General features: G+C 41.0%; 1 protein-coding gene across 1 annotated transcript in view; it reads left to right on the top strand.

Moving 5' to 3' along the window:
• Positions 1–24,569, top strand: part of NETO1 (neuropilin and tolloid like 1) — a 110,560-nt gene that overhangs the window by 50,561 nt on the left and 35,430 nt on the right. Inside the window, exons 5-6 of the mRNA XM_047828268.1 lie at positions 16,089–16,130; positions 16,249–16,376. Coding sequence (XP_047684224.1) covers positions 16,089–16,130; positions 16,249–16,376 — 170 coding nt within the window. The remainder of the gene's footprint in view (positions 1–16,088; positions 16,131–16,248; positions 16,377–24,569) is intronic.

Here is a 24,569-nt window from a genome sequence, read left to right as displayed (position 1 = left end):
GGTCTTGATTACTACAAAATAGGCTTAAAATGTTAAAAAGGAGTACTTTGCTCTGAAGATCAAACCGTCTATTTTTATTTTGAGGAAGAAGTTCACGAGAAGCGGCTACACTCTTTCCAGCATGCTTTTGCCACACAAGGATTTGAGCCGTCCATAGCGGAATGTCCTAAATTCCTCCCCGTGACTTAATACTGTTTCTTAAATATGGAGGAGCCTGTTGCCAGAGGCAGAATCCAGCATATATGCTCTTGTCAATATTTTCCTTAATATCCTCAAGTTGCGAGAGACAAGCGCCTGAGAGAATTTATATTTCTGCTTGAAAATGTTACTGATTTCAGGAGTCTTCTAAAAGTGAATAGATGGTGGGACCAAGTCCATTGTATGTGGTTTTCCTGCTAATTTCCAAACAATTACTGCTAACTATATTGATACCCTTTTAGTTTTGTTTTTGATCACTGTGTGATATTTCTGATTAACAATTACTACTAAAAATCAAGAAGTACAAAGGTTGGATTTTCTTACTGCGGGGCCAGTCAAAGGCTAATGTTATTTAAGACGCATGCCAGAAAGATCGATAGCTCAGTGGGCAACATCTTTATCAGCTCACATTGCAATTCTCAGGAAGGATGCATTGCATGGCTACTTACATGGCTATTGACACGGCCAAGTCCTCACTGGCCGTTGGTCCGAGATAGTATTTCCTTGCTCTGGGGTTTCCCTATAGTTCACAATATGAGAACTGACTTCCATTAGAGCAAACAAGAGACAGAGAGAGAGAGAGAGAGAGAGAGAGAGAGAGAGAGAGATGGGAAAGGGTGGAAAAGGAGAGAACAAGATGGAAGCCACTGTCTCTCTAGCAAATTTTGGAAGTAACGTTCCATTGTTATTGCCGGAAATGAGTCACTATTTGTTAGAAGTGAGCTACGGGTGTAGCTCACACTGCAGGGGAGGCAGTTACACCAAGGACATGAATACTATCAAGGGTGGGGGGTACGTGCAGGGCATTCTTAGAGGCTACTTACTGCATGGTGTTTGAATGTCTGTATGTAGGGTTCATAGATCACTAATCTTTGGTATTTGTATCAACCTTTTGGAATGAAAAGAACAAACACAAAGGTCTGTAGTTTAGTGCATTAAAACAATAACAATGTACATCCCTCGCATTTTTGTTGGCTAATTGGTTCCTCTGCTTCATGTGATGATGGCCTGAGCACTGAGTTGGTTCAGTGTCCTCACTTCCATGCCAAGCAGTTGGTGTTGGCCATAAGCTGGGAATTCAGCTGCGGCTGTTGCCTGGGGAGACCTGGTTCTCTTCCATGTGGCTTTTCCATGTAGTCTGTTGACTTTGCTCTCAGTATGTTTGCTGGGCTCTGTAAGAGGGAACAACCCAAGAGTGAGTGCTTCGAGGAAGGAAGTAGACACTGCTGGTCTGTTAACATCTAGCTTCAGAAGTCCAGGATGGCACACATTTCTGAGTGCAGGGGCCACCTCAGGTTCAAAGGGAGGGCACATAACGTCCACCTCTTGATGGGCGACTGTCATCTCTATAACTGGAGAAGAACAATTCTGCTGGAGAGCATCTTTGAAGATTGGCTACCTCAGTGTGACCCCTGGCTGTAACTATCCACGTACTTGCCACAAGCTAAAGGTGCTCACCCCATTCAGGAGCCTCCAAGTGTCACCTCTTATGACATAACTTGAAGCCTCGTATCCCGTCATCTATATATTGGGTCCAAGTGCACATGACACGGCGTGTCAGCACCCCACTGGCACAGCTGTTCAGATGCAGCTCCCTGGGTGGCCAGACCTGTAAACTAAAAACTCACGTTATCTGTGCTCCTGTCCATCCCACCCTCCCACCCAACGTGCAACAGTGAGACCCTTATGGAAAACCATAATTAGAAACCTCCCATTAGAAAGAGGAATCTCGGGAGGCTCACAGTACTGTCATTCATAGTAATTCTAGAATCCAGCCTGACATGAGTTACCATTTCTTATGATTGGCAGCAGGAAATTTTCCTTGTTTGGGGCTCTTTCCCCTTGGGTGCCTGCAGTGGCTTTGGACTCTGGGCTCGGAGCTCTGATTTTGGAGGCTTCCTTCCCCCTCAAAGCAGCCCATGTTCTCAGGGAGTAGGCTTGTCGGCGTCCTTCCTGACTAGAGGAGGTTAGCACCCTGGAGGCCTCTTTCCATTTTGAAGTTTCTCTGCCCCTTTGAATCAAAGCTGGTATAAGAGTCAGCAGGACTTTGAGGTTTACTGTGTCACACAACATGATCCACTCCAGCTTGCTTTGGGGAAATGTGCTTAAGATCCTCTGAGACAGCTGCCGAGCTGAGGAGTCACCTGAGGTGCCCCTTCTCTCTGCAGTTAACCAACAGTCACAGAACTGTTCCGCTCTCCCACAAAGGAGAGGGTCCACTGTCGGCACTCTGGATTGATTGCCCCCAACTTTGATTTTACTTCTAGAATAATTTTCAAGTTGGAGAAGTAAGAAATAGACAAATGATAATGGAGTCCTGAGTTGGCAAAGCCTCCCCTTGATTCTGATGAAAAGTTCCTGTCACATTGATCTGTATCTGTACCTTATCATATGCACCTAAGAGAAAGCATTTGACACTCAGCTTTTTTTCTAGAAATCGCCTCAGTGAAACCCCCAAGTTCATGGACTGCATTGCCATTTTCCGTGTTACCCAGGCAACAGTGTCGCCACATGTTCCACCATGAAATAACACGGGTGTCTGTAAAAGTCCAGTAAGATTTTTCTAAGTGTTCTTCCAGTCACCATTGGTAATTTTCTCAAGGGGTTTCTGACCTCCAACTGACTACCCAGTTCCAAAGCAGAAAATGGAATTCTTTTTCAGTGGAGGAGTAACAATGTCCATTACCATCAGCAGTGGACGAGAGCTTTCATCCCACACCCTCACAAAAACTTGATGTCAATCTTAATCTGTGTTTCTGATTAGTAACTGTGTAATGGGATGACATAGTTGTGTTAATTATTGTCCAATTGTTGATTATTAAAAAGATTAAGTAGCTTATATTATGTTCCTGGACACCTGGATTCTTTCTTGAGTGAAATACCTGTTCAGAACTCTTGTCCATTTTATATTATGTTGTCTCTCACATACTGTCAGTCTGTAGATACTCTGGATATTAGGATTTGAATATGTGTTGATAATATCTTCTTGCATGTGTGACTCGAGTTGGCACTCACCTTCTAGCATGCTGCATACATCATTCCAGTGTCTTCTGGATTCTGTTGAATACAAATGTTAGTTCCTTTGAAGAACCTGCTTTTCTTTTTCTTGGGCTGTTTTAAATATGTTCTGTCTCTCAACAGCTTTTAAAACTGAATAAATTGTCTCTTTAAATATTGTATGCCCTCCATTTTCTTCTCTTTTTATAAATCTGGTATGATTAGCATCTCCCACTCTGCCTTGTTTTTTGCTCCCACCCAAAAGTGGTATGTGGGGTCATATGGTGATTATATTTTTAATTTTTTTAGGAACTGCCATAGTGTTTTCCATAGGCACTGTACCACTTTACCTTCTCACCAACAGTGCACAGGAGATTTGGTTACTTCACCACCTCACCAACGCTTGTCATTTCTATTTTATTGATAGTAGCCATTCTAATGGGTATGAGGTGATATCTCATTGTAGTTTCGTTTGCTTTTCCCTAATGATGAATGTGTGATATTGAGCATCTTCTCATGTGTTTATTAGCTATTTGTATATCTTCTTTGGAGAAAGGTCTTTTCAAGTCATTTGTCCTTTTTTGAATCGTGGGTTGTTGTTTTTTTGTTGGTGGTGTTGTTGCATTTTAGGACTTCTCTACCCATTCTGGACATTAGTCCCTTATCAGATACCTGCTTTGCAAATATTTGCCTCATTCAGTAGATTGACTTTTTATTCTGTTGATATTCTTTTGATGCATAAATTTTTTCGAGTTTCATGAAGGCCAATTTGTTTATTTTTTTTCTCTTGTTTCCTGTGCCTTTGGTATCATATCCAAGAAATCTTTGCCAAAGTCAGTGTCATCAAGATTTTAACCAATGTTTCCTTCTTAGAGTTTTATAGGTTTAGGTCTCACATGTAGGTCTTTGATGTATTTGACTTAATTTTTGTACATGCTAGATAAAGGTCCAAATCCACTATTTTGCACATGAATATTGAGTTTTCCCAGAACCAGTTGCTGAAAACACGGCCCTTCCAACATTAAATGTCTTGGCACCATTGGCAAAAATCACGTGACCATAGATGAGAGGATTTCTTTCTTTCTTGTGTGTCACTTTAGCTCAAATATTATACACAAAGCACTGGACAGAAGGGGGGCTAAGGCAAAGAGACTGGCTAGGATTCTGGTACCCTAAGGTGAAGAAGGCCAGGAGTAAGAAGACCATGGTAGACTGGAAAGGGAGATTAGTAGTGAGACATTTTACAAAGACTATTTGAGAGCTCTTGGTATATTTTTTTTTTTTTTGGTGAAAGCAAAAGTGTGAAGGAGTCAAGTTAATTTTGTTTTAGAAGTTTTCAGCTCAGGTAATCAGGAGAAGTCTAGTGATGGATAAAATGAAAAGTCTCGAGGAATAAAATTGATAGAATCCCCCATTAATTACACTCGCTGACTAAACAAGAGAGACCTAATTCTCTGCTTTCAACTTAAGAATTATGATATTGATTTGTATTGCTTTAGACCATTACTTGGGGGAAATCTTGCATTATTTTCATACCTCTTAATGAAATAGCTTTAGTTCTCTTATATTTGAATGACAGAAAAATGAGCAAAAAGAATGCAGATTTATCAAGTGTCTCAATAAACCGCTGAGTCTTTAACTGCAGTTTCAGGGGGAAGTGAAACATTTAAGGTTTGGTAACATAGCACCAGCTCTACAGTTACACAAATATTTTTTAAATGCCAATGGAAAGAGATGTCAGTACAGCACTATTAAATGTTCTAAGACTTACATTTCAATAGACACATCGAGTTGTGTTTGACCTAGGCCGGAAACATGGATTCTTTTTTATGCTTTTAATGTTTTATTTATTTTTGAGAGAGAGAGAGAGACAGAGCATGAGTGGGGAGGGGCAGAGAGAGAGGGAGACCCAGAATCTGAAACAGGCTTCAGGCTCTGAGCTGTCAGCACAGAGCCCGACGCGGGGCTCGAACTCACAAACTGTGAGGTCATGACCTGAGCCAAAGTCGGACACTTAACCAACTGAGCCACCCAGGTGCCCCTGGAAACGTGTTTGATTCTTGCAACCCTTAGATGACAGATTTGGGTCCAAGTGGACCCTGACAGTCCAGCTCTGTCTGGAGACCCCACATCTGTAATTCTTTCCGGTCCCCAAGACGGAGGCTAAACTTTCGAGAAATAATTCTTTCTCAGAGGCCGAGGAATTTAAGAAGCCGTAGTCTAATTTTCTTCACATGGGTTCAGAACTTGTGTTGACTGATCCCTTGTGTTCTCAAGTGAAATGCTCATTAAAAACCACCGGTTTCAGCCACTCATTCGAACCTTAGGAATTGCTGTGATATTGGAGAAATTAGTTCCAGGGGGACGAAAAGAAATGCAAGAAATGCAGATGAAATGATTCAGGATTTTTGTTTTTGTGACTGTTTAACCCCCCTATACTTAAATGGACCGAAGTTACCTGCTAATGAAGAAGGAAGTACATAGTGGGCTCTCCAGTTCTGAGACAGGTGCATGCATCTAGAAGTCTCTGAAATCTCCAGCTGTGATACTAGGTATAATGCTTTTTGTAAATGGATTCATACATATTCAAATGAGCTCAATTCTACCATTATCTAAAACTAGGGTATAGATTCTGAGCTAAATTGACATAAAAGGGCTTTTTATACCTAGTATATGTTGTCATATGTTAAAGGAAAAGTGGATGTCTGGGCATTTACTGGGTATCTGTCCTTATTTTGATATTTGTAAATATGCATCAGGAACTGCATTATGAGTTTTCTGCAGGGATTCTCCATCTTACCTCAGGCATCTGAGGAAACGAGAGTAATTCTTCATGAACCCCAAAGCTAAGATGCTTTCTACTAGAAATAAGTACAATATGCAGAATAGACAGTGAGGTTACACGGTGGGATTTGACCTGTAAATATGGTTTTAGAGCAACAATAATATTTTAGGCATGTTTTAAAAAGTCTTGAAAAGTTTAGGTATTACTATATCCATTTAACCACCCAGGAGCTAAAATTCTGAAGTGTACATGAACAGAATAACGTATAGAGCACTTTAGGAAATCTGTATCTTATCCGTTACCTGGCTCATTTTCGTAAGTTCTCTGCTTTGGACAGTTGATATTTCTACCCTAATTTATTAGAAAAGAGGCAGTTGATAACCTTAGAAGGTAGAATTCACTCAGGAATCGGTGCTGCCTCACACAGGTTTAGCATCATTCAATGTTTCTGGTGAATTCTTCCTCATGAAATTCCTATTTGACCTCCTCTCTGATGTTTTGTATGTTTCAGTTTTGCTTTTAGGGTCGTTTCCTCTAACATAATATGGTTTCAGAGGGTTTTTCTTCCATGTTTTACTGCCTCACTGGAAAATCATTTTGGGTCCTCTTAACCTCAGTCACCCCACATGATGCGTCGCGCACACGTGGCTTTTAGAAGAAGTGCGTGGCTGGGTTTTGTGGGTTCAAAGTGCAGAAGGATGGCTAGAGTTCACTGATTCTGACCTGGGTCAACCCCCCTTGGGGGTTAAAACTAGGACACGCTTCCTTTCGAAGACAGAACATAGTAGCTCCAACTCTTCGTCCGGATGGGCGACAGTTCGTGCTGTTATGTCATCCCCTGAGCATCCCCAGGACGGATCAGGGGATGAATCACGCATGCTCTCATGAGAATCTCGTGGCAGGGCCAGCGCTTGGCATTTTGCATTTGTTCTTTCCCCCTCCCAGCCCCGCTATGGCTCCGCTTGCCCATGTGCCCTGCTAGCCCCTGGCATAAAAACTCCACAGTCCTTGCCAAGGGCACCAACAGAGGACGCTCCCACGGTCTCCAACTAGAGGCCATTCCAGCTCCATTTAGAACCGGCTAAGGCTCATCAAATCGAGTGGAAGCACGAGAAGTCTTGTCTTGAAGCTACACGTGCACGGCTTGCTCACCTTTATTCCGTCCGCGGCATCTTTAGTTAGCTGTCACTTACAAGGCTTTCTCACGATACTTGCATTGCTATTTTCAAAAAAGATTTGGGAAAACGTAACTTTTTCTCGCCAACGTATTTTTTTTTTCACTTTCAGTGACAATTTGTTTAGCTTACAGTGACACAGCGGGATAAAAGAGGCTGATGCGAGGATAATGCCATCCCCTAGCATGCACACACACACACACACACACAACTTGTGGTGCCACCCGCACGTTCAATTCTTGGCATGTCGGAGCCAGGAATATCTTCCTCCTCGGTAGCCGAGTATCACACCTGCTAGCCCGGGCCCAAACTCTCAAGTTCACGCATAAGACGTCATTTCCTGCTCCTCTCTCGTAGGTTTGAGCCTCAGAGGCAAGTGCCATACTCCCTGTCATAGTATTTGCTCCAAACTCTCCTATGGTCAAGAATCCTGTCCCTCCCTGATTACTATGAAATAACATTTTTTTTGGAAAAAGTTATTTTATTTTCATAGAGTTGACACACAAGGTGACATTCGTTCCCTGTGTACAACACAGTGATTCGACTTCTGTATATGCTATGCCACACTCACCTTCGGCGTAACTATCACCTGTCACCGTACAGCTCTCTTACGGCCTCATCCACTGTACTTGCTCTGCTGTACCTTTTGTTCCTGTGACGTATTCGTTCCAGACCCGGAAGCCTGTATCTCCCCTGTGCGTACTGATAAGCATTGCTGAGTGTTGGGAAAACCGGAAACGTGAAGTAACTGAGAAAGAAGAGGGCGTTGGGGGTGTTCATTTGCTGGGAGGGTCAGCATTTGTTGTGCCAGCAAGAAATGCCCTATTACACCAGATCTATGAAAAAGATGGCTCGAAAGATGGACTCATTTATCTGAGGTTTCATGTGATTTAGGAGGTACTTAGCTGGATGAGCGAACAGGGGCTTCTGGGAGAATTCGGGGGGCGGGCGTTGCTAATGATCAAGAACTTGCCTGGTTTCCTTTGCATTCAATATGGAAACACCAAACGCGTTTTGGACAATTGAGGATTTTTTTTTTAATTGCCTTCATTACTGTTTTGCTTTTCTGAAGATTTCTTCTTCCCTTCATCCTGCAGTTTTTTTTTTTTGTTGTTATTCTACATGGCCAATGCATTTTCCCCATAGAAGAATATTGCTGTCTTGTGGCTATCTATCAAAAACAAACCTTGCAAAAGCCTGTTTAACGCGAGCGCGAGCAAAATCAATATTCTTTGCATACATTTTGTAAAAGAGAATTCTGTCTTCTCAACTTATTTAAAACTGTGAATACAAGCATCGTGAGAAAGTTTCCTGTTACAGCTTAATAAGTAAAATGAGGAAACAAAACTTCTGCACAAGCCATGCAAATATCGGTAATGTATTAAAGGGCTTGTAAAATCCTTTCCTGAAATTCTTCAGGTTTCCATTTCTAAATCCCATATATGAGTAAATTTTATGTTAAACCGGAAGTCATGATATGCAAACTCTGTGCCCACCTTACAACCCTTGGGAAGAGAAACTCTATTGTGAAGTTGTAACTGCCAGCCTCATACTTATCGATAACAGTAACCTTGGGAAATGCTTAAAATATTATACTATGGATTCTCTGTTAAAGCAATGTTGCTTCTAGACAAGACTGAAAGGAATCAGATTATTAAAATAATATGTTGATGTAAGCTATTTTAGTACTGCACTGTCAAGATTTTTTGCAATTGCTTTTAAAAATGGCATCTTAAATTCAGTTAACTGATTGCAAAAACTACAAAGTCAGTATTTTTCAATCTTGAGGAGGAAACAGGGAGCCAACGCTGAGATGGGTCACAGACAAGGAGGGAATGCTAGAGACAGTGACCTGGCCATTGGAGTGGCAGTTAGTTTCCATACGAGAGCCGATTGAATGCAGATATACCCACAGATATTACAGGACTTTCCAAAGTAAATAGACGTGGAGACATTATATAGCTTATGACAGAATTCAGGATGTGTGAAATTATGGAAGCTTGAGGGAAATACTTTCTCCAAGATGATCCTGTTGGGGAGTTGAGCTGTGCCTTGCAAAACATGTCAAAGTATCGAAGTTGTGTTTTATAATCAGAGGGTTTTATAGTTCTATTTACATGGCCAGGTCAGGCAATTACATTCTTCCATAAACTGTTGTTAGAGGAATACCACTGTGTTTTGTGATATAATGGCATCCATGAGCTGGAAAAAGCCTAGACCAACCACATTTTCAGCTCAGGAAAAATACGTTCCAGACGTATTGAATGATTGGTTTAACATTGTACGTTAGCTATAAAACTTCTAGGTTTCAGCTCGAAACAAGTTGCATTTTCTATAGTAATTGAACCTCCATTTTGTTCATTTATAAGATGAATATGACTCTGATTTGACTCAGTTGTAGTCTAATCGGGTAAATATTCATTTACTGAAAGTCCGTCTACAATCTGGCTGGCATTGTAGAAATCTCTTTCGAGTATGAAATAAATGCGTCGCATGGCCCCGAGTTAATAAATTGCAATTTCGAGTTTTGTTGCAAGAAGGCGTTGACCCACGATACAAAGGTGGGGTTGGCCAAGACAGAAGTTCTGCAATATTTTGGTCTTAAAACATCTGTCCTCTCGGGAAACAACTGAAGACTTCATAGGGCTTTGGCTCATACGGCTGTGTCATTCAATGCTCATTACAGTAGAAATTCAAGCTAATAGCATTTTAAATTTCTATTTATTAATTCACAGAAAAATTACACTAATAAACCTATTCTGTGTTATTTTAAAAGCATTTTAACAGCATCGATTGAAATTAAAATATTCATTAATAAATATTAAAATAATACTTAGAAGAATTACATTGCTTTACGTTTCTGGAATTCTGTTTAATGTGTGGCTTCTCAGAAGACAGCTGGATCCTCAACATCTGCTTGTTCATTAAATGTGTTGCATTGCGTTCTTAGGGTTGAAGTATATGAAGAAAATTCAGTCTCACGAGATAATGTAGCTGAAAAAGAGAAGAGTGTTTTCAAAGACTTTTCAGGTAGATTCTACCTCAAACCTCAGAAAGTGACAGCTCCTTAAAGGTTAGTTGTAGTGAGGAATGTGAAACCGTATCAGTGATTTTTTTTTGTATTCTGTTACATTAATATCTGTCTTTTTTTTACCCATGCCTGAGTTTTTAACATTTGACAGTTAGTGGATCACTGTTTTACAGATCTTCCAAATGTTGACCCAGTCCATCGTTGCACACCAAAAATTATCTTTGCACATTTGGTCAACAGTCACATTTGAAAATGCTTTAAGTATTGAGAAGCTGTCGGAAGCCCAGTGATGGATACGATTTTCTTTGCTGGAAGCTTGAATTTTATCATTGGCAGTAAATATTATCAGTTGTTTTCCTTAAAGTCAACAGATTCACTATGTTCGTTCTGCAGAAAAGACAGGCCCTTAAAATTTTAGATTAAAAACAGTGGCAATTTTTAGTGCTTTGTCAAGGAGATTTTGAAATAAAACAGTTCTTTGCCCGCACAAAGGTGTAATGATGAGTTATACAACGAATACGAATGGCTGTGGTTTGGTACCATTGTCTTGAATCCTGCTAAGGCATCAGAAGTTTTATTTACCATTGCGTTTGCAATGTCAATGCAAATGTCAACACAGATGTTCCAGCATCACTCAGAACATTCAAAAGTTTGCTAACAACTGGAATATTTCAGCACGATTTGTATTTGTTGGCAAGCAGCTACTTAGGAGGCCTTTGGTGATTGGTTCACGCTGACGCTGATGAATTCGAGCAAAAGCAGCGGCTCAACCATGTCTGAACATCTACTTGTTACCCAGAAGTAAAATTCTGTCGACAAGGTATTAACTCTTTCTTCTCGTGTAAGGCTAAAACTTTAAATCTCCAGGTGATTGTGTGGTTAGAAAGCAGTAGAGTCTGCTGACTTCTTTCTTTCCTGACTATTCAGCCAGTAGATATTCAGCAGTGGTCGCTTTGCATTGCTTCCCGAGGCCCCTCATGTCTCGTGTGATTTGTCATGATTTCATTTATTATGTACAGCTTTCCCTTTTAATCTGGAGTAGACCTCTCCTCTTCATGAGTAAGATATTTCTTCGGAATATTAGTGTCATCCTTTTCTCCAGTTTTAGACGTAGACCATGGAATGGTGGTGGAGAAAGTCAGCCTCTCGGTCTCCTTCATCTCTGGCAAATGTCCCTCCTCACGGGAAGAAGAATATTACAAATATATTTCTTTTATTTCAGGGGAAATATTGAATTTCAGAATATTCATACATTTAGATACAGTTTTTAAAACTAGAAAAAAAATTTAAATATTTTTACACATATACGTAATTCTAAAATAGGACAGAAAATGTCCTGAATTTTGGTTGTGCTTCCATATAAGTTCAAGACGTAATTCTAGATTTCTTTTTTTTTAATTTTCTTTTAACGTTTATTTATTTTTGAGAGAGAGAGACAGAGCGTGAGTGGGGGAGGGGCAGAGAGAGAGGGAGACACAGAATCCGAAGCAGGCTCCAGGCTCTGACCTGTCAGCACAGAGCCCGACGTGGGGCTCAAACTCACGAACCGCGAGATCATGCCCTGAGCCGAAGTTGGACGCCCAACCGACTGAGCCACCCAGGCGCCCCAAGACGTAATTCTAGATTTCAATATAACAACGTATTGGACAAAAATCAGGTTGCAGAGATTACAGCAGGGAAAATTAAAGCTAGCCCAATAAAATCCTTGAGAATAAACGGGATTAATCTCTGAAAATGTACATCACTTATAGCCTAAACCCACTACCTTAGAGTGTTCTTGAAAACACAGGCAAATATTTTAGTAACCATAATAGTGATGATGTCATCACATATCATGTCTGGAAACTGCCATACATTCCCGAGAAACTGAGAATGTGGAACGGTAACATTTTAGCAGTAGTATGAACATAGTTTGACTTTTGCGGTAGAATAAAAAATCGAAAAGCTCAGTGATCTCAGGTAACTGAAGTTAATTCTTGCTTCTGTGGTCTAATCAGAGTCAAGGAAGAGGCAGTACAACACATCTTCTTCCAGGAGCTGAAGCTGGTACAATTCCTCACCTTCACTGGGTGGCTTTTGAGGTGGACCGTGGGAGACGGAAGAGGGATTTTTTTTCCGGTAGTTTTTATGAGCTCAGCCTTCAAGTGAAGTTCAGACACTTTGTCCACATTTCATTGGGCAGAACTTGGTTCCACCGCTACCCACAACTGCAAGGGAGGGTGGGGGGGAACGGAGTCAGCTGGGTGCCTAGAAAGAGATTTGGGTTTGGTTTAGTAGAGATTATTCTCTCAAATAGCACCTAATTTGATAATTTACTGTGAGACCCTCTGGGAAAGATGTAGTTATACGTGTAGTAAGTATGTCAACAGTATAAGAAAATCAACCTCATATTAAGTAACTATTTTTTTATATATACACAAAGAAATACGTTAGATTCAACCATATTTATGGGGCACCCACCATGTTCAAGCAATGTTCTAGGTCTTGGAGAGAGAGAGAGGAACAACAGGTAAGAAGTCCCTCAGAGGGTGTGCTTTGTTATAGTCTGGTGGGAGGAGATGGCCAATAGAAAAGCAAACAAATAGAGGTGTCTGGGTAGCTTGTGGGTTAAGCGTCTGACGCTTGATTTACACTCAGGTCATCATCTCAAGGTTCCTGAGTTCAAGACCTGCCTTGGGCTCTACGCTAACAGCGCAGAGCCTGCTTGGGATTCTCTCTCTCTCTCTCTCTCTCTCTCTCTCTGCCCCTTCCCCACATGCTCTTTGCTCTCTTTCGAAATAAATTTTAAAAAGCTTAAAAAAAAGAAAAGTAAATAGTAAAACAACAGTGGATTTTGATCAAAGAAGTGGTGAAGGGAGAAAAGAAAGTGAGAGGCAGGGCTACTTTGGAGAGGTTCATCCAGGAAGGATTTCCTGAGAAAACAACACTCCAGTCATGAGATGAAGAAGGAGAAAGATCCACCCACGGGGTGGTAGTTGGGGGGGGGACAGTACAGGCAAGGAAGAGAGGCAGGTCACGTACTGGAGGAACAGGAAGTGTTGATGTGTCTTGAGAGGAGACAGCAAAGTCAAGAGCAGGCAGTGCATTGGGCCAGGGGGTCAGGGGCAAGGGCACATGGAGAATTACAGTCCTTTCAAAACAGCTGTGAATTTGTTCCATGGGCAATGGAATGTCAGGTGAGTATCACGATTTGATTTATGTTTTCCAAAGCTTATTCGGATTGCTTAGTGGAGAACGGATTTGGGGAGATCCTGGGTAGAAGATGGCTTTCCAAGTCTAGCTTCGTTGTGCTTCTGCATAATAATTTCTGTCATTGCCTCCAAACAACTTGGGACCAAAAAATCAGTTTTCGTGTTCTTAAATTCAGTCTAGGCTGCTTTAAAAAATTATTGTGTTGTTTATTTTCTGTGTATTTTGCAGGTCATGGGGGCCATCTGTTATTGTCACTGTGAAATTACTGATGGCTAACTCGAATGAAAGCGCAGAAACGATTTTTTTCCTAAAGTTTTTTTTCTTCCCCCCCATTTTTTTTTAACCATCAGCACTCTCACCATTAATACAAAGACAAAAATAAATTTTCAACTCCCAGAACTGGCATTTCTCTCAACGTTGCCCGACATGAGTTATAAAAATGACAAATGTTAGCCTTCAAACCAGAAAAATAGAATACCAACTACCCTTCCACAAGAATCACAAGAACAGCCACACAAGGCTGAAACATTGTAATCAATGATGACGATTATTAAGCATTATGCAAAATAGTAAAACCAATATAATGAATAATAAAGAATCTGGATAACTGAGGTGGGCAAGGTTGGTGTAAAAATAAGGAAAGATATTTGGTGTCTTCAATACCAAGAATACAGCTTAATGGTGACAACCAATCTGAGTAATTCTGTACAAAACATAGTTCTTTTATGGTACAAAGTAGATAATAAATATACATTTTTAAAGAATAACCAAATATCCATTAATTTAGACGAGGGAAAAAAATTACTTGGGGGTATCCTGATCCAAACTGACTAGATCATCGTCATTTCTGCTTCTTTCATAAAGATTGCAAATACTTCTTCTTCCCTCCTTCCTTCTCTCTTTTCCTTTTTCTTTCTTTTCTCCCTCCTTTCCTCCCTTCTGTCCTTCCCTTTCTCTTTCTTTCTTTTCTTTCTTCTAAAAGGTAAGAGGACTGTTTTCAAAATAATTATACAAAGGAATTTATATCTTGATTCAAAATGTTGGGGCGCCTGGGTGGCTCAGTCGGTTGGGCAGCCGACTTCGGCTCAGGTCATGATCTCGCAGTCTGTGAGTTCGAGCCCCGCGTCGGGCTCTGTGCCGACAGCTCAGAGCCTGGAGCCTGTTTCAGATTCTGTGTCTCCCTCTCTCTGACCCTCCCCCGTTCATGCTCTGTCTCTCTCTGTCTCAGAAATAAATAAATGTTAAAAAAAAATTTAAAAAAAAACCCAAAATGTATTACCACATTATAATTCTGTTCTACCATAAACTATGTCTAAATAGTTGACATAACTAAATTGTAGCCTGGCTAATCCAGGCCGTTTAGTTTCAGCATATCAGTACACATTACTGTTTAACAAAACTAGGAAAAAAAACCGTAATGAAGATAAGTACGGTAATACAGTCAGCCTGAAGCCATGGGCCTCGTGTATCCAAGGATAGACACATACAAAGAAGTGCCCTTGGATACACACAGACATCTATGCACACACAGCCTTGATATCCAGAAATAATTGCCTCCTGAGAGTTGCTACCCTTTCATATTTCAGTCCTCGACTGTTGATGAGCAGTGTCTCCCAACATATTTCTAACTTTATAAGATTTTTAATTTATAGCCAATACCATAGTAGTAAAAAGAAATGAAATGTCAAAGTCACCTTTTAACTTGGAGACCATGTGTCTCCAAGAAAAATCATAGCCTTCATGCCTTTACCCATAAGTTAAGGAAAATCCAACTCAAAGTGACAGGTTATAAGGACGTACATTGTTGCAAAAAGCAAAAGGTCCAGAGAAGTGTGACTATGGAGTAGTTGAAGAGGGTGCACCAGCGAGATCCATAAGGACTCATGGTTCTCCATGGTTCCATTCTGCTCAGCCTTAAGAGTTAGCATCTTCTCACATTAGTGCCTGTCAACCTCATAAGCTGACCACCATGCATGACCCCAGCGGGTCCCCGTACAAACCAGACCATGAATGTGAGCCAGAAAACTAAATACACCCTGTTTCTTTTTGTTCTCGAAGAAACTTTCCTCAGAAGCTTTCCACTAGGCTCACCATTGTATTTCACTGGTTGCATACTAACCTCAAAATCAATTTCAGGATATGGAATCAAGACCACCGTTCTTGGCCTATAACAAGTAGGCCGGTTCTGAGACTCGTGATAAATCAAGCTTCCCCCAAGTACATGAGCAGACAAGGACACATACCTGGTCCTGGGGACCTGGTGTGAGGGGAAAGGCAGGGAGAGAGCCGGGGTTGAGGAGGCACGGCAGACTACTGAGAAAAACTTGGGGAAATCAGACAAAATGACCGTATGTGTCAGCGATGGAAGTTTATTCAAAGCCTCACTTACCTATGGATACGTTTTGCAAAAACAACCAGTGTCCGATTGTGGAGTCCGAAGCGGTGAGCAGTATTTCCATTTGACGATTGCATGAAGAGTGGCCTTGGAAGGTCTTGAAAAGTGGCTTCTTGCGTATTGACGAAAAACCCTGTGGTAATAGTTCGGTTTTATAAATTAACATTTCGGTCTTAACATTACCATGCAGGCGTTTATTCGGCCACTTAATCTATTTCTTGGCAGATTCCTGAATAATGTAATGGTGTATTACTCAACATTGTTTTAAGTAATAAATGCAGAATAAGACTAATTATCTTTTTCTCAATTTTTAAGATCCTGACTTTAAGGACCTTGGCGTTTTGAAACCATTACCAGGTTGGTAACGTAGATATTCAATAATGTTCAGAGGTCTCTATTTTCTGCTCTGAAATATACTTTTGGTTTATTATTCAAGCTCCATTTCTGTATGTTTGTTTGGCATTTCGTTATTTAGCATGTGAGTTTGAGATGGGCGGCCCAGAAGGAATTGTGGAGTCTGTACAGATTATGAAGGAAGGCAAAGCTTCTGCCAGCGAGGCCGTGGATTGCAAGTGGTACATCCGGGCACCTCCACGATCCAAGGTCAGTCTTAAGGGGAAAACAGATTCGACGGTCAGCTTGGGAAGCGTCTGCAACATGCGCGGCCTTTAACCCACTGGACGCGCTTAGTAGGTTTCAGAGTGCAATCATAAGCTGTCATTTTTCTTTCGGTTTTGAAACGCAACCTGTCTTTCCCCATCCAAGGAAACTTTCGATGTCGTAAATAACATGGAGAGGGTGCTGAAGAGGGCATTTGATCACCTGCCCAAGAGGCTCTAATGTAACTGCCCCCCGCTGAAAAATGGATTGAAATGCTATCTGTAAGCTAAGATTCTAAGTATAATTACACATACGCTTTTACTGTCAGTATCTACACTCTGTTCTTGTTTTAACCTAAAATCCTATCTTTGGAAGAAATTGCCCAAGATTTGTAAAATCACGTATCTCTGGCATATAAAATACCTTATGATAAGGCTGGGGGTCTGTGCCCAGGCAAAGAGACCAGCCAGGTCTTCACCTCCTCTTACCCTCCTTTCTCTCTCTCTCTTTTTTTTGAAAAATTTTTAATGTTTATTTATTTTTGAGAGAGAGACACATGGTCTGAGTGGGGAGGGGCAGAGAGAGGGAGACATAGAATCCGAAGCAGGCTCCAGTCTCCGAGCTGTCAGCACAAGAGCCTGATGCAGGGCTCAAACTCCTAGATCGCCGGATCATGACATGAGCCAAAGTTGGACACCCGACCAGCTGAGCCACCCAGGCGCCCGTATCACGCTTCTTTCGATTGTCGTTATGAAAAAGTATTGCTGCGTTACCAGATCCTCCAATTTTTTCATAATGTGGCAGGAGTTGGAATTTTATGTAGGTTACCTTGAGTTTCAAATGCTGGCAATACTTTCTTAAAATTGTTAATGTATATGTTATGAAATTAAGTATATTAGAGGTCAGATTCAAACCCAGGCCACTATTTTGGAAATACTTCTTTAGAACAACCATATTTATCCTACTATTAAGATATGAAGAAATACTGGGAATGATTTTGTGTCAGTCACTATCATAGGTGGAGACTGTCGATTATTTGCTTATCCTCCTCTCTTTATTGTTATTCCTCGGTTATATTGTTTCAACCAAGCATTATTGATTTATTGGGTTTGTAGTTGACTATTTATTGAGCTTGAAACAGTTGGTTATTTCGTTAATAGATTTAGTGGCTCTGTAACATCTCGAGCACCACGCTGGAGAAATGAAAAAAGCATGTCGGCCACTGTCCTCATGCTTCCAGTTTAATTCTTAGACAAATATGTAACCAACTAATCCAAGGAATGAGACAGGCTTGTTGAGGTATTTATAAGGTGTAGTAGAGAGCGGGAGAAGTGTGTGTATACCTCGGAAGGTAAGTCACACGTGGAATCAAATTCCGCCAGGGTCCACTGAAGTTTAATGAAAAACAATATTGTATCAGGTAGACAAGGTGGGAGGGCTCTCTAGGTAGAGGGAATAACCATCAGGGTCATAGAATCATAGGACAGTGAGCTTTTTTTAGGAATTGAGTCATTGAATGTGACCAAGTAGAACATGAGTATGGAGGTGGATGGTGAGTCTTTAAGTCAAAGGGCTCTGTAGGAACCCTAAAGAACTTGGATTCACCCCACTAGCATTAGTGATACACGCAAGAGTGTGAAGCAGGAAAATGGTGTGATCAGATTTGCATTCTGGAAAGGTAGGTTTTCCTTGTGAAGTAGCGACAGAAGACTGAACATTACAGGCAGAAGACTCAGTAGGAAGATGTGGCAGTGATCCCCACGGTGGTGATGATCTCCATGGTGGAGGTGATCCCCATGGTGGAGGTGATCCCTATGGTTGAGGTTGAACTCCACAGTGGAGGTGATCCCCACGGTTGAGGTGATCCCCATGGTGGAAGTGATCTCCACGGTGGAGGTGATCCCCATGGTTGATGTGATCCCCATGGTGGAGGTTGATCCCATGGTGGTGGTGATCCCCATGGTGGAGGTTGATCCCCACGGTGGAGGTAATCCCCATGGTGGAGGTTGATCCCCACGGTGGAGGTTGATCCCCACGGTAGAGGTGATCCTCACGGTGGAGGTTGATCCCCACGGTGGAGGTAATCCCCACGGTGGAGGTTGATCTCCACGGTTGAGGTGATCCCCACAGTGGAGGTGATGCCCACCTCTGGTGGCTGGTTGTGACAGTAGACAGGTAAAGGGAATAGTCACGATAGAAAAAGGAGAATTTGGTGGCTGGCTATCCAGGATGAGGGGAAAATAGAGTGATCTTGAGGAAGCGTGTTGGCTTTCTTCACTTGACTTTCCTGTCAATGTGTCTCTGGGGTCTGCGTGCAGTGTGAACGTGCCAGCACCCTCTCCCCAGACTTCCAGTTACAGAGATTCAGAGCCGTGCTCCGCTTCCAGTCTTTCCACCAGCAGGTCTCTTTGCATTTGTACAAATCTTTGAAAACGTTTGTTGTATTATGAAGAAAGACACAGTGATCCCTCCTTAAAAAAAAAAAAAAAAAAAAAAAAAAAAACCAAGGCTGTTCGCAACATAAAAGGCAATCCCCTGCCTGGATTCTAAGGGAGCTAGATTGCTGTCTTACATAATCTGTGGGTTCACATGCAAATGCTATTCATTTTTCTTAAACTCTATGAATGAAAGATTAGAAAAAAAATTTTTTTCCAGCTGGAAACATTTGAGCCCCACCTCATTGTTGTTCCCGGCATCTTTGTCCCTGGAGTGTTAAAGAGAGGGTTTTTATGGGAGTGTAAACACACATCGTTTTTTTTTTCCCCCGGCTGGTAAATAGGCTGTCTTTTGTACAATTCCAGAGTAACAATACCCAGTGTACCTGTCTGTTACAGAATTTGGCATTCTGTGACCCAAAGGGGAAGCCGCCTGCAGAGTTAGACAAAGATGACTCTATTGTGACAGGCTTTCTCTGTGAAATTAAAGGTGATAGGATAGGAAGTGGCTTTGAATAACCGTGGAGAAAAGCAAGAATATGACTGCCTATGTGGGCTTTCTGTTGTTGCAGAGTTCCTAGCAGCTTGTGAGACTAGACTGTCAAAGCACAAGTTAAACTTGAAGTGGCCCGTGGTGAATTTTTGAATGATAACTGGGGATTGAAACATAGTTGCACAATGCAGGTGCTAATAAATAGCTCACTGGGGTTCTACTAAAACGTATATCAAGTACTTACATTGCTTCTCAGACTTTTTGACAAATAGAAAATAGTAACACAGATGATCACCTTTAATTAGAAGGTGATTCATCCAGATGCCTTAGAATTTGGCATGCTAGAGCCAGAAAGAACATTGGAAATCAGCTACTGATTGGCTCATTTAAAGGTGAATAACCTAAGACAGGATAATGAAGTCTTACCTGGGGTTAAGAGTGGAATCCAGAGATGTCTCTGTAGATGTCTCTGTAGATTCTAGAACAAGAATGGCCACAGGGTGTTATGGCTTTGTGTTCTGGATCCGGTACAGAAAAGAACCAACAGGGAAGAATGTTGGATGATCACAACAGGGTACCTATTTGAATGTTAATTCCGTGAAGGCTGGGCCTTCTTTAGATACTTAGTACCAAGCCAAATGACTGTCATTCAGTTAAAACTCAGAATAAAACAACAAACTGATGTGCATCTAGAAAAATGGATGTGGTAGCCATCTTCAGACATTTAAAGGACTGTCGTAGGACAGACGAACAGGCAGGTAAGGGTTAATCTGCAGTGTTTCAAGTATTACAATTTATTTGAATGCTCAAAGCTGGAAAAAGAATAGCTTTTGATTCAGTACAAACAGGGTTTCTGCTTTTGGTTTTAATAATGGAGCTGCCCCAAAATCAAATCCATAAGAAGAATCCAAATAAAGTTTAGCAGAAATTTTGTACAATAATGTTAAAGTCAGGTAATTTTTTGGCCCAGGTAACATTAAACTCCTTTCAAGATCAAAACGTGATGAGTCTCTGATAAGTGCCCAAATATTTGGTTTGTTAGTACAGAGCTAAGGCGAGATTTCCGTATCCTGACTCCCGGTCTGGTGTGATGTCACAAAACCACACTATTTGGGGGAAATTGTCAAACTTGTTAAGACAGGAAAAGAAATAAGTCAAACACTTATAAAAGTACAGCGGTGAAGATAATTAACTTAACAATTAAGGTGTTGGGACAATAAAACTCTAGCTTTTAGTAATCACCCATCATTTAAAACTTCACATTAGTGTTTAATGTGTTGTCATGTGACTCAAAAATGTTTTAAAGAAAATTAGCATTAAATAAACAGGAAAACTTGACAATTATAGTAAGTCAATATTTTATAGTGAAGTTGCTTTAAAGTTAATTATATGATGAACTTAATTGTAGGCAGAATCTTAGATACGACAACCGAGGATTTCCAGCCCCGTCGGTGGAACTGTGAATATAAAATATCACATACCTGATTATGTTAAACTACCTGGCAAAGGGGATTGTGCTGAAGCAATTAAGGCTACCACTCAGTTGGCTTGGGTTAATTAAAAGAGAGTTTATCCAAGTGAGCCTAATCTAATCACATGAGCCCTTTAAAAGCTGGATTTTCTCTGGCTGTCGGCAGAAGGGAAAGTCAGAGGAACTAAGAACGCTGTCTAAGAGCTAAAAGTGGTCCCTGGTAACTGGTCATCGAGAAAACAGGGACCTTGGTCCTAGAATGGCAAGCAGGTGGGTTTTCAGCCTCATATGCCCTTAGCAGAGAACACAGGCCAGCCCACAATTACTTCTGCCCTACAGACTCAGAGATCCAAAACGGGTCTTGAGTAAAGTTGCTCTATTTCTGGTAACTTGTTATGGGGCAAGGAGAAAACTAACACGAGAGATGAAAGGTAGTAACTATCCTTGATTACAGTGATAAGATTTAGGGTTCTGAAGACTGAGTCTGACTTGATTATCTCCAAAAACGGAAACAAAATTGGGTAAACACAACGAAAACCACCCTTGGACCTGTTAGGACTCCACCCGGTTTTCGAGGGAAATCTCAGTTTCGCACTGTCAGATTTTGGAGACGGACTTTAAGTGCTTTGATACTCGCTCGTACATGCCAGAAAAATCGCCTTGATATTCGTATCAGCACTTGTTGTAGGGTGTGTCTTTTCAACAATTCAGCAAAGCGTATGATGTTCTGATGTTCTCCTCCAAATACAGGGGATGCTGCTACATTCCGAATTCATGGGATGTCGTATCTAAAATGATAAGGCTGGCATGTCCGGCCACAAATAAGACAGCAAGCTCAGAAGCCCCAGGCTACACACTTTTCCTTAAGAATGTGGCTTTCTTTATCAAAGTGGAAAGTAGTTCTGAAACCATGGACAGCGTTTCTCAGACCGTAGTGTATTTAAAGTGTATTTTCATGGAGAAAGCTGTTCTGGGAAGTCTTAAATAATTGCCCCAAACAGTGTTTGTGTTCTGCATATCCTTGTGACACGAGGGGAGGGACCAGGTTGAAAGGCTGGTATTAAATGTTTGTTTGTAAATATTATTCCTTAGTAAATTGTTAGCTAGAGTTATTTGCTTCAAGTGCACAAAAGGGATTCTGTTTCCCATATTAGTGTGATTTGGAAGCCAGATATTACTAGAAATTACTTATGTGCTCTGAACCCCCTCTGGTCCTGTTCAATAAATCACTTTGTCAGCTCAAACTCTTGGTGATTGATTAGAAAGAAGAATGCATCAAAATGATTCACTGAGAGGAGATGGTAATCTGACTATTTTACTGGGGTTATATATGATTCTGTTTATCATTTCCCCTTTTTCTCAGCAGAGAGACTAAAGAACTTTCTGTAGTTTTCTACCTTAAATAAAAACCGTGACATTCTTTCCCTTGGTGATCTTATGGCCCAAACCTTAGGCTGGCAAGATACCATTTAAGTCATAATATAAGGAAGGCTGTGAGATGATGTATCCTAGAGCTGGTGTGGAGAAGCACGATCGCTTTTCTGGCTAATGACATTGGCTTTTGCCCCAACAGCTCTGCCCCCAGTAAAGGTAATAACCGCTGGCATGTTTTACTTCTTTTCTTAAATGATTAAGAAAAATGAAGTTAAAAAATAATGGAATGCTCCAGAAGGGAATATATAAAAATCCAGTGACTAATTGTTCACTTCCTCCAGAAATAGTATTCTGTCTACTAAGAATGGCCTTTAAATAGAAAAAAGGGGCTTAGATTTCTGTCACTCCATTTCATGTAAGAATACACATCAGTCACCTCGCATGGAAAATGTGGAAACGCTCTAGAGCTGTAAAATGAGAAACTATGGGCTGAATATGCAAATTGCCTTTCGAACAAGAGCAGTGCTTTTCTGTAAACCAATCTTTTTAAGAAAATTTAAGACAGCCATTTATTTCAGAGGGACCCATTTGTTTTCTGTGACTCTCTGGATTTTATCTGGATTTGCCAGATAAAACTCTCCAGTTTTTATCTGGATTTGCCAACGTGTTTCCGAGCCCCTGTAGGAGAATGGAAAACAGTTTGGTTTTGCTTGCTCAGTTATTTGTTTTATTGGTGTTTGCTTTCTTTAACTTTGTGACTTTCTTTCTGGGCTATAAGTCTGTGATAATTAAAAAAAAAAATTATAGGAGTCTGTGCAGTGCAGTGAGAAGTAGCAAATGTCCAGCAGACCTGCGTTCAGTACCAACGACTTACCTAAGGGCCTGGGTCACTGTGAGAAAGTGACTTGGCTGTACCCCCCCCCCCACCCCCTGATCTCGGCCTTTTCATTTTAAAATGGCTGCAGCAAGTGTATGTTGTTACTGAGAGATTTGAGTGAAATCATGCGTCAGCGCGATGTCATAGGTTATTGCCAGTACACGATGCAAATAATAAATTAGCAATTTAAGCCGGGCTTCTACATGCAGCGTCAGAAAGATACTCGAAATAGTTGTTCAGTTCTATTAGGCCACTGACTCATTCAACCTGGAAACAGCAGGCTCTCAACTATCTGTCTTCCTTAAATTAGTCAAACGATTAATTCCTTCTTTCTGTGGGCATAGTGTTCGGTTTTTATAGCTCTGGAAGGACACTGGAGGGAAGGGTTACTTTACAAGACACTCCAAAGGATCTTTTCACCTCCCCTACTCAGTATTTCCTCCTATCGGTAACTATGCATATTTACGATTCTAATTGCAAATGCTTTTGAGGGCCAATAGACTCGGTTGGGTTGACCGTATGGTACTTGAAGATTAAAATACGTATTTGGTTTTTTGTTGCATTTGGCAAGTTTATCACCTTATAAGAAAGAATGTCTAGATTTTACAGGTATTTATATTTTTATAGTGCTCTCAATTTGCTTCCTGTAGTCAGGATGGGGGGATGAAGTGCAGTGTAAAGAGCTGTAGAACAAGGAGTAAGTATTTTATTCCTATTGAAGGTTCCCACGTTGATTTACTTCTATCCCTTGAGCAGCTTTTTTGTATCCTTCGCTCCAGCTTCATGGTCAAGGTCATCAGAAACACCCAACACCTTTTTATAAATCCACGTGGAAACTCATAAAACAAAGCAGTTAGGAAAACCCTGGAAGGTTTAACATTCCCAGGTATGCCTGGTTCAAGGAGACATTTTGGCGTTTCCCGGATGGCTTTCGGGAATGTAATCATTTGGTCGGGAAAAGTGAGTCCTAGATGGGTTACCTGAGTAACAGTTGACCTTCTGATAAAATAAAGTACAACGCCACCGGGAAGGAGGAACGTGCAAGGTTTTTTAGGACGTATGTATTATGTTTGTAGTCACGGCAATTAAAGTTAACATCAAAGTGTCTGGAAATTTTAGATTAGCTCGAACTGTGATGTTACAGACCGCCTGTGTATGTGAAAACCTCACCGAGCAAAGCATCGTAAAACTCGAGTGCCTTCCAGTGTTTCTCAATTTTTGTCCATTTCTCCCTATTTCTCTGTTGTTCTTCCTCAAATTTATAGGAGTATTTCCGGACTTGGGAACTCCCATTTTATGTTCAGTCAGTTCTCCCTAATGAGCCTGTAAAAAACTGTCTGTGGTTTTCTGACAGTTCAGAGTTGTATTAAAAATACCTTGTTTGGGGAATTTTTGCGTATGATTTCCTACTGCAAGAAATAAAAGGCCAATTATTCTGCATAATTATTAGTTACAGCCCTTAAAACAGTCGGGTATACAGGGACGCAATCAATAGTTGCTGGGTACTGAAATAAGTGAAGTCAATGACAAAATAGAACTTTCCAGT

Source organism: Prionailurus viverrinus, chromosome D3, assembly GCF_022837055.1.
Source record: "Prionailurus viverrinus isolate Anna chromosome D3, UM_Priviv_1.0, whole genome shotgun sequence".
In the NCBI taxonomy this organism is placed as follows: domain Eukaryota; kingdom Metazoa; phylum Chordata; class Mammalia; order Carnivora; family Felidae; genus Prionailurus; species Prionailurus viverrinus.
Note: the sequence above shows the minus strand (reverse complement) of the source record. Positions and strands in the feature narration are given on the sequence as shown.